Source organism: Cherax quadricarinatus, chromosome 5 (assembly GCF_038502225.1).
Source record: "Cherax quadricarinatus isolate ZL_2023a chromosome 5, ASM3850222v1, whole genome shotgun sequence".
Taxonomy (NCBI): domain Eukaryota; kingdom Metazoa; phylum Arthropoda; class Malacostraca; order Decapoda; family Parastacidae; genus Cherax; species Cherax quadricarinatus.
Genome location: NC_091296.1, coordinates 7,326,661 through 7,344,160, shown reverse-complemented (window position 1 = coordinate 7,344,160; position 17,500 = coordinate 7,326,661). Strand labels below are relative to the sequence as shown.

General features: G+C 58.8%; 1 protein-coding gene across 1 annotated transcript in view; it reads right to left on the bottom strand.

Moving 5' to 3' along the window:
- LOC128684665 (glutamate receptor ionotropic, NMDA 2B-like) overlaps positions 1 to 17,500 on the bottom strand; it is a 485,156-nt gene that overhangs the window by 347,269 nt on the left and 120,387 nt on the right. Inside the window, 1 exon segment of the mRNA XM_070104488.1 lies at positions 2,590 to 3,406. Coding sequence (XP_069960589.1) covers positions 2,590 to 3,085 — 496 coding nt within the window. The 5' untranslated portion in view covers positions 3,086 to 3,406.

Below are 17,500 nucleotides of genomic sequence, written 5' to 3'. Positions count from 1 at the left end.
AAGGTGCATAGAAAGACATGGGAGGTATAGAAAGGCATGGAAGGTGTATAGAAAGTCATGGGAGGGGTACAGAAAGTCATGGGAGGTGTAGAAAGTCATGGAAGGTGTATAGAAAGACATGGGAGGTGTAGAAAGTCATGGAAGGTGCATAGAAAGACATGGGAGGTATATAAAGTCATGGGAGGTGTATAGAGAGTCATGGGAGGGTTATAGAAAGTCATGGGAGGTGTAGAAAGTCATGGAGGGTGTATAGAAAGTCATGGGAGGTGTAGAAAGTCATGGAAGGTGTATATAAAGTCATGGGAGGTGTTAAGAAATTCATGGGAGAAGTATAGAAAATCATGGGAGATATAGAAAAGTCATAAGAGGTATAGAAAGTCATGGGAGATATAGAAAGTCATGGGAGGTATAGAAAGTCATGAGAGGTATAGAAAGTCGTAGGAGGGGTATAGAAAGTTATGGAAGGTGTATAGAAAGTCACGGAAGGTATAGAAAGTCATGGAAGGTGTATAGAAAGTCATGGGAGGGGTATAGAAAGTCATGGGAGATGTAGAAAGTCATGAAAGGTGTATAGAAAGTCATGGGAGGTGTTAAGAAAGTCATGGGAGAAGTATAGAAAGTCATGGGAGGTATAGAAAGTCATGAAAGGTATAGAAAGTCATGAGAGGTATAGAAAGTCATGGGAGGTATAGAAAGTCATGAGATGTATAGAAAGTCGTAGGAGGGGTATAAAAAGTCATGAAAGTTATAGAAAGTCATGGGAGGTATAGAAAGTCATGAGTGGTATAGAAAGTCGTAGGAGGGGTATAGAAAGTTATGGAAGGTGTATAGAAAGTCATGGGAGGTATAGAAAGTCGTAGGAGGGGGTATAAAAAGTCATGGAAGGTATAGGTAGTCATAGGAGGTATAGAAAGTCATGGGTGGTAAAGAAAGTCATGGAAGGTGTATAGAAAATAGTGAGAGGTATAGAAAGTCATGGAAGGTATAGAAAGTCATGGAAGTAGAATAGAAAGTTATGGGAGGTATAGAAAGTCATAGAAGTGGCATGGAAGAGCCATGGAATGAGTACAGAAAGTCATAGAAGGTATAGAAAGTCATGGAAGGGTTATAGAAAGGTATAGAAAGTTATGGAAGGGGTACAAAAAGGAATAGAAAGTTGTGGGAGGTATAGAAAGTCATGAAAGTGGTATTGAAAATCATGGAAGGAATAGAAAGTAATGGAAGGGGTATAGAAAGTCATGGGAGGGGTAGAGAAAACCAAGGGAGGGATATAGAAAGTCATGGAAGGTATAGAAAGTCACAGGAGGTCATAAAAACTCCTAGAAAGTTTAGCAACTCATGGAGGGGTATACAGAAAGTCATGGGAAGGGTATAGAAATCATGGAAGGGGTATACAAAGTCATGGAAGGGATATAGAAATCATGGAAGGGGTATACAAAGTCATGGAAGGGATACAGAAACCATGGAAGGGGTATAGAAAATCACGGGATGAGTATAGAAAGTTATGGGAGGTATAGAAAGTCATAGGAGGGGTATAGAAAGTCATTGAAGGGGTATAAAAAGTGTTTTTTTTGGAAAAACGGAAATGTAAGGACGATGAAGAAGAGAGAAAGAGGGAGAAAGAGAGAGAGAGAGAAGAGAGAAGAGAGAGAGAGAGAGAGAGAGAGAGAGAGAGAGAGAGAGAGAGAGAGAGAGAGAGAGAGAGAGAGAGAGAGAGAGAGAGAGAGAGAGAGAGAGAGAGAGAGAGAGAGAGAGAGAGAGAGAGAGAGAGAGAGAGAGAGAGAGAGAGAGAAAGAGAAACAGAGAGAGCTGTGTTGCCCTCTCACCTTCATCTCTCTCCCTTATTTCCTTCTTGTCTCCTCTTATTAATGTTCCCCTTGCTTATTTACCCTTAGTTATCACCCCCTTACAGCTAAGGGTCATTAGGGAAAGAGTCAGGTGTGCACACAAGTGAAGGAATCGCCCTCACCTTTAATTGTTTATTCTCTTTTCCTTGGAAATAATGAGAGAGAGAGAGAGAGAGATCAAGCGAGCTGATGTAGGTAACAGCTCTTAGCTTGTAAATAAAGTTAGGAACCTTAATCTAACCTTGTAAAATACTGTGTAAAGAGAGAGAGAGAGAGAGAGAGAGAGAGAGAGAGAGAGAGAGAGAGAGAGGTGCCACCAACAACACATCACTGTGTACAAAGAGAGTGTTGGTGCTGGAGGCTATGTACACTTAGTGTTACTAATGAGCACTCCCAGGTCTTCCACCTCTATAACTTGACTACAGGATTTCTTTACATTTTGTAGTGTGTGTGTGAGAGAGAGAGAAAGATAGAGAGGTAGAGAGATAGAGAGAGAGAGAGATAGAGAGAGAGAGGTGGGTGATGCCTTGCGGCCGGATGCTGCCGTAGCCATGACAACGATTGTGGGTACGTTGTAAGAGTGGGAAGGGAGGAGAAAGAGAGAGGATAGGAGAGGGAAAGAGAGGAAGGAAGGAGGGTGGGAAAAAAGGGAGGAGAGGATGCAAGAGGAATAAGGAAGAGAGGGAAAAAAGGGAGGCCCACTCAATTTCCCACTCACTCACACACACACACTCGTACTTACCAATCTTGATCGAGTTCTCATCATCCATCCTGACGTAGTTGGTATAAGAATTAGCTTCCATTGGTACCTGAAGCAGCAGCAACGTGAGCACCACCAGCACCGCCTGTCTCCTACTAGGCCTCCTGCTGGTGCTGCTGGTGGTGCTGCTGGCGCTGTGCTGCACACTACAAGTCGTGTCTGTCGTGGAGGTCATGACTGGAAACGACACTCGTCTCTTAAATCCTTTTCTACCCCCACTTCTTCCTCCAGTTGTATCTCTCACTTCTTCTCCATCTCCTCCTCCTTCTCCTTCGTGCTGTTCTCCGTCTGTCGTTTTATGCCGTGCTTTCGTCGACAGAACTGAGGAAGATGCAGTGGATGGTTGAAGTAGTGAGGGAATAGAGATGGGTGAATGCAGTGGTGGTGTTGGTGATGGCGGTGGTGATAATGGTGGTGGCGGTGGTGGTGATAATGGTGGTGGTGACGAGAGAAGCTCAGAGTGTCCCCGCGTCTTCATGGCTGCTAGCACACTCCTGTCTTGACGTTTATCTGGAGGCTTGAACGACGTAGAGACGTCTTTCCAGGAGTGAAGAACGTGAACTAAGCAAGTCTTGGTACCCTGCCTTGCCTGCCTCTGCCTGCTTGAGTGCCTGTATGCTCCAGGGAGCTCCCTGATGAGCAGTCAAACACCTCCCCCACCAGTAGCAGCAGCAGCAGCAGCAGTAGCACCACCACCACCACCACCACCACTCCCAGCAGAAGACTCAGGTAGAGGTGGCATGGCTGGTAGTCCTGAGGTAATTCCTCTTTCAACTCAACATCTCACTCTTCTTGCAACCTGCAACGAGAACAAAATGAAATGTTGCAGTGTTTCTGTGTTTGAACGTAAGCTTATACAACTATGTTACAATGGCACTGCAACGAACATCTGGCAACACGAGACAGGAGCAATATACACAGTATAAGAAACACTTGTCTAATATATATATATATATATATATATATATATATATATATATATATATATATATATATATATATATATATGTACATATATATATATATACAAGACCCCTGCACTATCCTGAAGTATGTGTAAGTGTTGTAATTACTGCGTGTAGCAGGCTTACACCGCTCTCATACCTTGGTGGTAGCACACACACACACACACACACACACACACACACACACACACATACACACACACACACACACACAAATACAAAAGCACGCAAACGTATTTACCTGTAACAGGTTTCAAGTGTTCTACCCCGGAAGCATGGCCTAAGACCAGGCTTCCCTGTTGACCACCTGGCTAACCACACTGTTGGTGCTAGCAGCCAGCAGGCTCACACCTATCACACCCCAAGCTGATCCAGCACTTGTAGTAACAAACTGTCAAGCTTCTTGCCGTCAATATATATAAAATCTACTAGTGGTACGTCTTGGACCAAGGATGTTGACGCAGTGTTCTCTTACACTGCCCACGGTGCCCCTATCTTTCACTGCAGTAAGTTGTTATACTACTCCCAAAGAGAATAATACAAGTATTGTTCGCAATAGTTTTGATGTTCAATTGATATTTTCTTGGCATTATACGACCTCTGTACATTATACATTCGTGGTATCTCTCCTGCCTTCAAAGATCCTGTCGACACACACTAATTACTGAGAACACACTAAGTCGTGAGAACACATGTGATAGATCCTGTGATACACGTAGCCATTTACCTGTTCCTCACTGGAGACGATATCATGAACCTGTGTTCTGTGCTTGTGTCTAGTTCATCATTTCTCCCGTATCTAAGCAGCTGAAATTTGTCACCATTGAACATCATGCTATTTTCATTTGTCCATTGGAAGATTTTTGTCTATATATGTGTCTACCTGGAGGGTCTACCTGGAGGGTCTACCTGGAGGGTCTACCTGGAGGTTATTCCGAGGATCACCGCCCACGCGGCCGGGTCCACGACCAGGCCTCCCATGTAGAGTTTATTTTTTCCCTGTTTTTACAGAGGTGACTTTCATACTTCTTTTGGTATCGACTGAGATACATAATGCCAAGCTGTAGTTCGTGTTCTTGTGTATGTCTGCTATGTCTGCCACAGTAATGTTGCTAGCACTGTGTCTTGGCCTACTGAGTTGTTTGGTGAAACTAGCTTCTGTTGAGACTACCCTCTGCTGAGACTACCCTCTGACGAGACTACCCACTGCTGAGACTACCCTCTGCTGAGCCTACCCTCTGCTGAGACTACCCTCTGACGAGACTACCCACTGCTGAGGCTACCCTCTGCTGAGCCTACCCTCTGCTGAGACTACCCTCTGACGAGACTACCCACTGCTGAGGCTACCCTCTGCTGAGCCTACCCTCTGCTGAGACTACCCTCTGACGAGACTACCCACTGCTGAGGCCACCCTCTCCTGAGCCTACCTTCTGCTGAGACTACCCTCTGACGAGACTACCCACTGCTGAGGCCACCCTCTCCTGAGCCTACCCTCTGCTGAGACTACCCTCTGACGAGACTACCCACTGCTGAGGCCCCCCTCTCCTGAGCCTACCCTCTGCTGAGACTACCCTCTGACGAGACTACCCACTGCTGAGGCCCCCCTCTCCTGATCCTACCCTCTGCTTCCTTCATCACCACACGTCGTCATCTTTCTCAGAAGTTTCAATATCCATAGCCGTACTCTCCCTGTCATACCTACTGACCTGGTGTTCCAAGCGATTCCTCTCTGGCTCTACTTCTCGTATATCTTGGAAAATCTGCGTAAAATACCAACGTTTACAACTTGAGAGGTGGATCTCAACACAGACCTGTCTACCAGGCCAGGACTCTCCCGTCCTGTCTACCAGGCCAGCACTCTCCCGTCCTGTCTACCAGGCCAGCACTCTCCCGTCCTGTCTACCAGGCCAGCACTCTCCCATCCTGTCTACCAGGCCAGCACTCTCCCGTCCTGTCTACCAGGCCAGGACTCTCCCGTCCTGTCTACCAGGCCAGGACTCTCCCGTCCTGTCTACCAGGCCAGCACTCTCCCGTCCTGTCTACCAGGCCAGGACTCTCCCGTCCTGTCTACCAGGCCAGCACTCTCCCGTCCTGTCTACCAGGCCAGGACTCTCCCGTCCTGTCTACCAGGCCAGCACTCTCCCGTCCTGTCTACCAGGCCAGCACTCTCCCGTCCTGTCTACCAGGCCAGGACTCTCCCGTCCTGTCTACCAGGCCAGGACTCTCCCGTCCTGTCTACCAGGCCAGCACTCTCCCGTCGTGTCTACCAGGCCAGCGCTCTCCTGTCCTGTCTACCAGGCCAGGACTCTCCCGTCCTGTCTACCAGGCCAGGACTCTCCCGTCCTGTCTACCAGGCCAGCACTCTCCCGTCCTGTCTACCAGGCCAGCACTCTCCCGTCCTGTCTACCAGGCCAGCACTCTCCCGTCCTGTCTACCAGGCCAGCACTCTCCCGTCCTGTCTACCAGGCCAGCACTCTCCCGTCCTGTCTACCAGGCCAGGACTCTCCCGTCCTGTCTACCAGGCCAGGACTCTCCCGTCCTGTCTACCAGGCCAGCACTCTCCCGTCCTGTCTACCAGGCCAGCACTTTCCCGTCCTGTCTACCAGGCCAGCACTCTCCCGTCCTGTCTACCAGGCCAGGACTCTCCCGTCCTGTCTACCAGGCCAGGACTCTCCCGTCCTGTCTACCAGGCCAGCACTCTCCCGTCCTGTCTACCAGGCCAGCACTCTCCCGTCCTGTCTACCAGGCCAGGACTCTCCCGTCCTGTCTACCTGGCCAGGACTCTCCCGTCCTGTCTACCAGGCCAGCACTCTCCCGTCCTGTCTACCAGGCCAGCACTTTCCCGTCCTGTCTACCAGGGCAGCACTCTCCCGTCCTGTCTGCCAGGCCCAGGACTCTCCCGTCCTGTCTACCAGGCCAGGACTCTCCCGTCCTGTCTACCAGGCCAGCACTCTCCCGTCCTGTCTACCAGGCCAGCACTCTCCCGTCCTGTCTACCAGGCCAGCACTCTCCCGTCCTGTCTACCAGGCCAGCACTCTCACATCCTATCTACCAGGCCAGGGGACTCTCCCGTCTTGTCTACCAGGCCAGGACTCTCCCGTCCTGTCTACCAGGCCAGGACTCTCCCCGTCCTGTCTGCCAGGCCAGCACTCCCCGTCCTGTCCTGCCAGGCCCAGCACTCTCCCGTCCTGTCTACCAGGCCAGGACTCTCCCCGTCTTGTCTGCCACGGCCAGGACTCTCCCCGTCCTGTCTACCAGGCCAGGACTCTCCGTCCTGTCTACCAGGCCTGCACTCTCCCGTCCTGTCTACCAGGCCAGGACTCTCCCATCCCTGTCTACCAGGCCAGCACTCTCCCGTCCTGTCTGCCAGGCCAGCACTCTCCCGTCCTGTCTACCAGGCCCAGCACTCTCCGTCCTGTCTGCCAGGCCAGGACTCTCCCGTCCTGTCTACCAGGCCAGCACTCCCTCCCCGTCCTGTCTACCAGGCCAGCCTCTCCCCGTCCTGTCTACCAGGCCAGGACTCTCCCGTCCTGTCTACCAGGCCAGGACTCTCCCGTCCTGTCTACCAGGCCAGGACTCTCCCGTCCTGTCTACCAGGCCAGGACTCTCCCGTCCTGTCTACCAGGCCAGGACTCTCCCGTCCTGTCTACCAGGCCAGGACTCTCCCGTGCTGTCTCCAGGCCAGGCCACTCTCCCGTCCTGTCTGCCAGGCCAGGACTCTCCCATCCTGTCTGCCAGGCCAGCACTCTCCCGTCCTGTCTACCAGGCCAGCACTCTCCCGTCCTGTCTACCAGGCCAGCACTCTCCCGTCCTGTCTACCAGGCCAGGACTCTCCCGTCCTGTCTACCAGGCCAGCACTCTCCCGTCCTGTCTACCAGGCCAGCACTCTCCCGTCCTGTCTACCAGGCCAGGACTCTCCCGTCCTGTCTACCAGGCCAGGACTCTCCCGTCCTGTCTACCAGGCCAGGACTCTCCCGTCCTGTCTACCAGGCCAGGACTCTCCCGTCTGTCTACCAGGCCAGCACTCTCCCCGTCTGTCTGCTGGTGGGACTCTCCCGTCCTGTCTACCAGGCCAGCACTCTCCCGTCCTGTCCTGCAGGCCAGGACTCTCCGTCCTGTCTGCCCAGGCCAGGACTCTCTCCCGTCCTGTCTACCAGGCCAGCACTCTCCGTCCTGTCTACAGGCCAGGACTCTCTCCGTCCTGTCTACAGGCCAGGACTCTCTCATCCTGTCTACCAGGCCAGCACTCTCCGTCCTGTCTGCAGGCCAGGACTCTCCCGTCCTGTCTGCAGGCCTGGCGCTGCCATCCACCTCACCAAAGGCCCAGGACTCTCCCCGTCACTGTCTACCAGGCCGGGACTCTCACGTCCTGTCTGCAGGCAGGACTCTCCCCATCCTATCTGCAGGCCCAGGACTCTCCGTCCTGTCTACCAGGCCAGCACTCTCCCGTCCTGTCTGCCAGGCCCAGCACCTCTCCCGTCCTGTCTGCAGGCAGAGCTCTCCCGTCCTGTCTACCAGGCCCAGCGCTCTCCGTCCTGTCTACCAGGCCAGCACTCTCCCCGTCCTGCTCACCAGGCAGGACTCCATCCTGTCTGCGAGCCAGGCTCTCCGTCCTGTCTACCAGGCCAGGACTCTCCCCGTCTGTCTACCAGGCCAGGACTCTCCCGTCCTGTCTGCCAAGGCGGGACTCTCCGTCCTGCTCTGCCGGGTGTGGGACTCTCCCGTCCTGTCTACCAGGCCAGCACCCTCCCGTCCTGTCTACCAGGCCAGGACTCACCATCCTGTCTGCCGGGCCGCACTCTCCGTCATATCTGCACCAGTATGCCTCTCCGTCCTGTCTACCAGGCCAGCCTCTCCCGTCCTGTCTACCGGAGGCCCAGGACTCTCCGTCCTGTCTGCAGGCCCAGCACTCTCCGTCCTGTCTATAAGATGGCCTCTCCGTCCTGTCTGCCAGGCCCGGCCTCTCCCGTCCTGTCTACCAGGCCAGGACTCTCCCCATCCTGTCTACCAGGCCAGCCTCTCCCGTCCTGTCTACCCAGGCCCAGCGCTCCTCCCCGTCCTGTCTGCCAGGCCCGGGACTCTCCCCGTCCCTGTCTACCTGGCCCGACTCTCCCCGTCCTGTCTACCAGGCCCAGCCTCTCACGTCCTGTCTGAGCTGGCACCTCAGTCTGTCTACCGGGCCAGCCTCTCTCCCCGTCCTGTCTACTCGGGCCAGGACTCTCCCCGATCTGTCTACCGGGCCCGGGACTCTCCGTCCTGTCTGCAGGCCAGCACTCTCCCGTCTGTCTGCAGGCCCGGCGCTCTCCCGTCCTGTCTACCAGGCCAGCCTCTCCCGTCCTGTCTACCAGGCCCAGCACTCTCAATCCTGTCTGCCAGGCCAGGACTCTCCGTCTTGTCTGCCAGGCCAGGACTCTCCCGTCCTGTCTGCAGGCCAGGACTCTCCCATCCTGTCTACCAGGCCAGCCTCTCCGTCCTGTCACCAGGCCCAGCACTCTCCCGTCCTGTCTACCAGGCCCGGCACTCTCCCGTCTTGTCTACCAGGCCAGGACTCCCGTCCTGTCTACGGGCCAGGACTCTCACGTCCTGTCTACCAGGCCCAGCACTCTCCCGTCCTGTCTACCAGGCCAGGACTCTCCATCCTGTCTGCCAGGGCCCAGCACTCTCCCGTCCTGTCCTGCAGGCCCAGTACTCTCCCGTCCTGTCTCATGGGCCCAGCACTCTCCCGTCCTGTCTACCAGGCAGGACTCTCCGTCCTGTCTACCAGGCCCAGCACTCTCCCGTCCTGTCTGCCAGGCCCTTGCTCTCCCGTCCTGTCTACAGGCAGGACTGCTCCCGTCACAGGCAGGACTCTCCCCGTCCTGTCTGCCAGGCGGACTCTCCGTCCTGTCTACCAGGCCCAGGACTCTCCCGTTCTGTCTACCAGGCCAGGACTCTCCCGTCCTGTCTACCCCCGGAGGCCCAGGACTCTCCGTCCTGTCTGCCAGGCGCCTCTCCCCGTCTGTCTATCAGGCGGACTCTCCCCATCCCCTGTCTGCCAGGCCAGCACTCCTCTCCCCGTCCTGTCACCAGGCCAGCGCTCCCGTCCTGTCTACCAGGCCAGCGCTCTCCGTCCTGTCTGCCAGGCCAGGACTCTCCCCGTCCTGTCCTACCGCCCAGGCCCAGCACTCTCCCGTCCTGTCTGCCAGACAGCACTCTCCCCGTCCTGTCACCAGGCCAGGACTCTCCCGTCCTGTCTACCCAGGCCAGGACTCTCCCCGTCCTGTCCTACCAGGACCCAGGACTCCTCCCGTCCCCTGTCTACCAGGTGGGACTCTCCCAGTCCTGTCTACCAGGCCCAGCACTCTCCGTCCCTGTCTGCAGGCCAGGACTCTCCGTCCCTGTCCTGCCAGGCCCGGCACTCTCCGTCCCCGCATCTGCCAGGCGGGACTCTCCGTCCTGTCTACCCAGGCCAGGGACTCTCCGTCTACTCTACCAGCCCAGCCTCTCTCCCCCGTCCTGTCTGGCCCAGGACTCCTCGTCTGTCTACCAGGCCAGGACTCTCCCGTCCTGTCTACCAGGCCAGCACTCTCCCGTCCTGTCTACCCAGGCCAGGACTCTCACGTCCTGTCTACCAGGCCAGCGCTCTCCCGTCCTGTCCTGCAGGCCAGGACTCTCCCGTCATCTGCCAGGCCAGGACTCTCCCGTCACTGTCTCTGCCAGGCCAGGACTCTCCCCGTCCTGTCCTACCAGGCCAGGACTCACCTCCCGTCCTCCTACCAGGCCAGCACTCTCCCGTCCTGTCTACCAGACAGCACTCTCCCGTCTGTCTGCAGGCCAGGACTCCCAAATCCTGTCTGCCAGGCGTACTCTCCCGTCCTGTCTGCAGGCCAGCACTCTCCGTCCTGTCTGCCAGGCCAGGACTCTCCCCGTCCTGTCTACCAGGCGGGACTCTCCCGTCCTGTCTACCAGGCCCAGGACTCTCTGCGTCCTGTCTGCAGGCAGGACTCTCCCGTCCTGTCTACAGGCCCGGGGACTCTCCCGTCCTGTCTGCCTGGCGCCAGACTCTCCCGTCCTGTCTACCTGGGCCAGCACTCTCCCGTCTGTCTGCAGGCCCAGGACCTGCTTCTCCATCTGTCTACCAGAGGCACAGCACTCTCCGTCCTGTCTGCCAGGTGGCACTCCCGTCCTGTCTGCCAGGCTGGCGCCTCTCCCGTCCTGTCCTACCGGGCCAGGACTCTCCGCCCCTGTCTGCAGGCCAGCACTCTCCCGTCCTGTCTATCAGGCCAGCCTCTCCATCCTGTCCTGCCAGGCCGGGACTCTCCCGTCCTGTCTACCAGGCCAGTTCTCCGTCCTGTCTACCAGGCCAGCCTCCCCGTCCTGTCTACCAGGCCAGCACTATCACGTCCTGTCTGCAGGCCAGGACTCTCATCCTATCCTGCAGGCCCAGCACTCTCCGTCCTGTCTGCAGGCCCAGCACTCTCCGTCCTGTCTACCAGGCCTCTCCCCATCCTGTCTCTCAGGCAGCACTCTCCGTCCTGTCCTATGCCAGGCCAGACTCTCCGTCCCTGTCTACCAGGCCAACCTCTCCCGTCCTGTCACAGGCTGTTGGCACTCTCCCGTCTCCTGTCTGCCAGGTGGCACTCTCCATCCTGTCTACCAGGCCCAGCTCACCTCCATCCTGTCTACCAGGCGGGACTTTCTGTCCTCCGCAGCGGCACTCCCGTCCTGTCTGCAGGCCAGCACTCTCCGTCTGTCTGCAGGCCAGGACCTCTCCGTCTGTCTACCGGACCCAGCACTCTCCCGTCCTGTCTACCAGGCCCAGCACTCCCGTCCTGTCTGCCAGGCCAGCACTCTCCCATCCCATATCTACCACCCAGCACTCTCCCGTCCTGTCTACCAGGCCAGGACTCTCCCGTCCTGTCTGCCAGGCTGCTCTCCCGTCTGTCTACGTTGGCACCTCTCCCGTCCTGTCTACCAGGCCAGCACTCTCCATCCTGTCTACCAGAGCCAGCGCTCCGTCTGTCTGCAGGCCAGGACTCTCCGTCCTGTCTGCCAGGCCAGCACACTCTCATCCTGTCTGCAGGCCAGCCTCTCCGTCCTGTCTGCAGCCAGGACTCTCCGTCCTGTCTACAGGCCAGCACTCTCTGTCCTGTCCTGCACCAGGCCCCAGCACTCTCCCGTCTGTCCTACCAGGCCAGCCTCTCCCGTCCTGTCTACGAGCCAGCACTCTCCCATCCTGTCTGCCAGGCGAGCCTCTCCCGTCCTGTCAGCAGGTAGCGCTCTCCTGTCCTGTCTACCCAGGCCCGGCGCTCTCCCCCATCCTGTCTACCAGGCCAGCACTCGTCACTGTCTGCCAGGCCAGGACTCTCCATCCTGTCTACCAGGCCAGCACTCTCCGTCCTGTCTACCACCAGTAGGACTCTCCCGTCTGTCTACCAGGCCAGGACTCTCCGTCCTGTCTACCAGGCCAGCACTCTCCCGTCCTGTCTGAGCAGCACTCCGTCCTGTCCTACCAGGCCAGCACTCCCATCCTGTCTACCAGGCCCAGCCTCTCCCCGTCCTGTCTACCAGGCCAGGACTCTCCGTCCTGTCTACCAGGCCCAGCACTCTCCCATCCTGTCTGCCAGGCCAGAGGACCTCTCCCGTCCTGTCTACCAGGCCAGCACTCTCCCCATCATCCTACCAGGCCAGGACTCTCCCATCCCTGTCTGCAGGCCCAGCACTCTCCGTCCTGCTGCTGCAGGCCAGCCTCCTCTGTCCTGTCCTGCAGGCCAGGACTCTCCATCCTGTCTACCAGGCCCGGCACTCTCCCCATCCTGTCACACCGGGTAGGACTCTCCCATCCTCTGGTGGCCTCTCCCGTCCCTGTCTACCAGCCCAGCACTCTCCCGTCCTGTCTGCAGGCCAGCACTCTCCCGTCCTGTCTGGGTTGCTTCTCTCCCGTCCTGTCTACCAGGCCCAGCACTCCCGTCCTGTCCTGCCAGGCCCAGCACTCTCCCACGTCCTGTCTGCAGGCCAGCCTCCCGTCCTGTCTGCCAGACCCGCCTCTCCCCGTCCTGTCTGCAGGCCAGCTCCGTCTGTCTACCAGTCCAGGACTCTCCATCACCATCTGCCAGGCCAGCACTCTCACGTCCTGTCTACCAGGCCAGCCTCTCCGTCCTGTCTACCCAGGCGGACTCTCCCATCCCTGTCTACCAGGCGGCACTCTCCCGTCCTGTCTACCAGGCCCAGCACTCTCCCGTCCTGTCTGCAGGCCAGCACTCTCCCATCCTGTCTGCCAGGCCCAGGACTGCCTCACCGTCCTGCTTCATGCCAGGCCAGCACTCTCCCGTCCTGTCTGCAGGTTGGCTGCTCTCAGGCATCCCCTCTACCAGGCCCAGCCTCTCCATCCCTGTCTACCAGGCCAGCACTCTCCCGTCCTGTCTGCCAGGCCAGCGCTCCTCCCGTCCTGTCTACAGACCAGCCTCTCCACGTCCTGTCTACCAGGCCCAACACTCTCCATCCTGACTACCAGGCCAGCACTCTCCCGTCTGTCCTACCAGTAGCCTCCGTCCTGTCTGCCAGGCCAGGCACTCTCCCGTCCTGTCTACCAGGCCAGCACTCTCCCATCCTGTCTACCAGGCCAGCACTCTCCGTCCTGTCTACCAGGCCCAGGACTCTCCGTCTGTCTGCCAGGCCAGCACTCTCCCGTCCTGTCTACCCAGGTGGCACTCTCCCCGTCCTGTCTACCCAGGCAGGACTCTCCCGTCCTGTCTACTGATGGCCTCTCCGTCCTGTCCTGGTGGGACTCTCCATCTGTCTACCAGGCCAGCACTCTTTCCCGTCCTGTCTACCAGACCGGACTCTCAATCCTGTCACCCCAGGCGGGACTCTCCTGTCCTGTCTGCCAGGCCAGCACTCTCCGTCCTGTCCTACCAGGCCAGCCTCTCCCGTCCTGTCTACCAGGCCCGGCACTCTCCGTCCTGTCACCAGGCGCACTCTCCCATCCTGTCTGCAGGCCAGCGCTCTCCCGTCTGTCTACCAGGCCAGCCTCTCCCGTCCTGCTCTGCCAGGCGCTGGCACTCTCCACGTCCTGTCACCAGGCCAGCCTCTCGTCCTGTCTGCTCAGGCCGGGACTCTCCCGTCCTGTCTGCAGGCCCTTCAGAACTCTCCGTCTGTCTGCCAGGCCCGGCACTCTCCGTCCTGTCTGCCAGGCCCAGCCACTCCCATCCTGTCTGCCTGGCCAGGACTCTCCCGTCCTGTCTACCAGGCCAGCACTCTCCGTCCTGTCTACCAGGCCAGCACCTCTCCCGTCCTGTCTGCCAGGCCCAGCACTCTCCGTCCTGTCTACCAGGCCCAGCACTCTCCCGTCCTGTCTACCAGGCCAGCCTCTCCCCGTCCCCTGGCCATCTGCCAGGCAGGACTCTCCCGTCCTGCTGTCCTGCAGGCCAGGACTCTCCCCGTCCTGCCTCCTATCGGGCCAGCACTCTCCCCGTCCTGTATCTGCCAGGCGCTGCTCTCCCGTCTCCTGTCTCTGATAGCGCTCTCCCGTCCTGTCTACAGGCCCGCTCTCTGCATCCTGTCTACCAGGCCGCGCTCTCCCGTCTGTCTGCCAGGTGGCACTCTCCGTCCATCTGCAGGCCCAGGACTCTCTCCACGTCCATGTCTACCAGTTTGGCACTCTCCCGTCCTCATCACGGCCCGGGACTCTCCGTCCACTGTCTGCCAGGCCCCAGCCTCTCAATCCTGTCTCAGGCCAGCACCTCTCCATCTGTCACCCAGCCAGCGCTCCCCTCCGTCCTGTCTGCAGGCCAGGACTCTCCCGTCCTGTCTACCAGGCCCAGGACTCTCCGTCCCTGTCTACTAGGCCAGCACTCCTCCGTCACTGTCTACCAGGCCAGCGCTCTCCCGTCCTCATCTATGACCCAGCCTCTCCCGTCCTGTCTGCAGGCCAGCACTCTCCATCCTGTCTACCAGGCCCGGCACTCTCCGTCCTGTCTGCCAGGCCCAGCCTCTCCGTCCCCTGTCTGGGTAGCGCCTCGTCTGTCTGCCAGGCGGGACTCTCCCGTCCTGTCTGCAGGCCAGGACTCTGCCGTCCTGTCTGCCAGGCCAGCACTCCTCCCCGTCCTGTCTACCAGGTGGCACTCTCCCGTCCTGTCTACCAGGCCAGCACTCTCCCCTCCTGTCTACCAGATATTAGCACTCTCCCGTCCTGTCTACCAGGCCCAGCACTCTTTCGTCCTGTCTACCAGGCCCAGCCTCTCCGTCCTGTCTACCAGGCCAGCACTCTCCCGTCTGTCTACCAGGCCTTGGTCTCCGTCCCCTGTCCACAGGTGGCACTCCTCAGTCCTGTCTACCAGGCCCAGGACTCTCAAATCCTGTGTACCAGGCTGGCACTCTCCCGTCCTGTCTACCAGGCCAGCACTCTCCCGTCCTGTCTGCCAGGCTGCTCTCCCGTCCTGTCACCAGGCCAACTCTCCGTCCTGTCTACAGGCCAGGACTCTCCCAATCCTGTCATGCCAGGCCAGCTGCTCTCCCGTCCTGTCTGCAGGCCAGGACTCTCCGTCCTGTCTGCAGGCCAGGACTCTCCCGTCCTGTCTGCCAGGCCCGGGACTCTCCCCGTCCTGTCTACCAGGCCCGGCCTCCGTCTGTCTGCCCAGGCTAGGACTCTCCCGTCATCTGCTGAGCAGCACTCTCCCGTCCTGTCTACCAGGTAAGCACTCTCCCCGTCCTGTCTACCAGGCCCAGCACTCTCCCGTCCTGTCTGCCAGGCGGGACTCTCCCGTCATCTCCCCAGGCCAGGACTCTCCGTCCTGTCTGCAGGCCAGCACTCCCGTCCTGTCTACCCAGGGCCAGGACTCTCCCGTCCCCTGTGTGCCAGTGTACTCTCCCGTCCTGTCTACAGGCCCAGGACTCTCAAATCACTGTCTACTGGGCGCGCTCTCTCCATCCTGTCTGCCAGGCCCAGCGCCTCCCCGTCTGTCTGCCACGGGCTGCACTCTCCGTCCTGTCCTGCAGGCGGTCTCCGTCCTGTCTGCAGGCCCAGGACTCTCTGTCCACTGCCTGCACCAGGCTGGCACTCTCTGCGTCTCTCTGCCAGTGGGACTCATTCTGTCACTGTCTGCCAGGCCAGCACTCTCCCGTCCTGTCTCTGCCAGGCCAGGACTCCTCCCAGTCTCTGCAGGGCCCAGCGCTCTCTGTACTCATATGCCAGGCCAGCACTCTCCATCCTGTCTGCCGGGCGGGCACTCTCCGTCCTGTCTACCAGTGCTTGCCTCTCCTGTCCTGTCTACCAGGCCAGCACTCTCTCCCACATCCTGTCTACCAGGCCGGCACTCCGTCCTGTCTGCCAGGCCCAGGACTCTCCCGTCCCTGTCTACCAGGCCAGCACTCCGTCCTGTCTACCAGGGCCAGGACTCTCAAATCCTGTCTGCAGGCCAGGACTCTCCCGTCCTGTCTACCAGGCCAGCCTCTCCCCGTCCTGTCTACTCAGGCCAGCACTCTCCACGTCCTGTCTACTGAGCCAGCACTCTCCCCTCCTGTCTTCTGAATGGCACTCTCCCGTCTGTCTACCAGGCCAGGACTCTCAAATCCTGTCTGCACCAGGCGGCACTCTCCATCCTGTCTACCAGGCCAGGACTCTCCGTCCTGTCTGCCAGGCCAGCACTCTCCCATCCTGTCTACCAGGCAGGACTCTCCCATCCTGTCTACCAGGCCAGCACTCTCCGTCCTGTCTGCAGGCCAGCACTCTCTGTCTGTCACCAGGCCAGCACTCTCCCGTCCTGTCTGCCAGGCCAGGACTCTCCCGTCCTGTCTACCAGGCCAGGCCTCTCCCCTCCGTCTACAGGCCAGCACTCTCCCGTCCCCTGTCTACCAGGCCAGCACTCTCCCGTCCTGTCTACCAGGCCAGCACTCTCCGTCCTGTCTACCAGGCCGGCTCTCCCATCCTGTCTACCAGGTGCACTCTCCCGTCCTGTCTACAGGCCAGACTCTCCCGTCCTGTCTACCAGCCCAGGACTCTCCCGTCCTGTCTACCAGGCCAGCTCTCCCGTCCTGTCTACCAGGCAGGACTCTCCCCCCTGTCTACCAGGCCAGCCACTCTCCCGTCCTGTCTACCAGACCAGGACTCTCCCGTCCTGTCTACCAGGCCAGCACTCTCCCGTCCTGTCTACCAGGCCCAGCACTCCCGTCCTGTCTGCCAGGCCAGGCTCCTTCCCGTCTACCTGGCCAGCACTCTCCCGTCCTGTCTACCAGGCCAGCACTCTCCCGTCCTGTCTACCAGGCCCCACTCTCCGTCCTGTCTACCAGGCCAGCACTCCCATCCTGTCTACCAGGCCAGCACTCTCCGTCCTGTCTACCAGGCCGCCTCTCCCATCCTGTCTAAGGCAGCTCTCCCGTCCTGTCTGCAGGCCAGCACTCTCCGTCCTGTCTGCCAGGCCAGGACTCCCTGTCCTGTCTACCAGGCCAGCACTCTCCCTCCTGTCTACCAGGCCAGCACTCTCCCGTCCTGTCTACCAGGCCAGCACTCTCCGTCCTGTCTGCCAGGCCAGCACTCTCCCGTCCTGTCTGCAGGCCCAGCACTCTCCCGTCCTGTCTACCAGGCCAGCACTCTCCCCGTCCTGTCTGCCAGGCCCAGCACTCTCCCGTCCTGTCTACCAGGCCAGCACTCTCCCCGTCCTGTCACCAGGCCAGCACTCTCCCGTCCTGCTACTAGCCAGGCGTCGCCTCTCCGTCCTGTCTACCAGGCCCAGCCGCTACCCTGCACTCTCCGTCCTGTCTACCAGGCCAGCACTCTCCGTCCTGTCTACCAGGCCAGCACTCTCCCGTCCTGTCTACCAGGCCAGCACTCTCCCGTCCTGTCACCAGGCCAGCTCTCCGTCCTGTCTACCAGCAGGCCAGCTCTCCCGTCCTCTGCCAGGCCAGCTCCTCCCGTCCTCTCACCAGGCCAGGACTCCCGTCCTGTCTGCCAT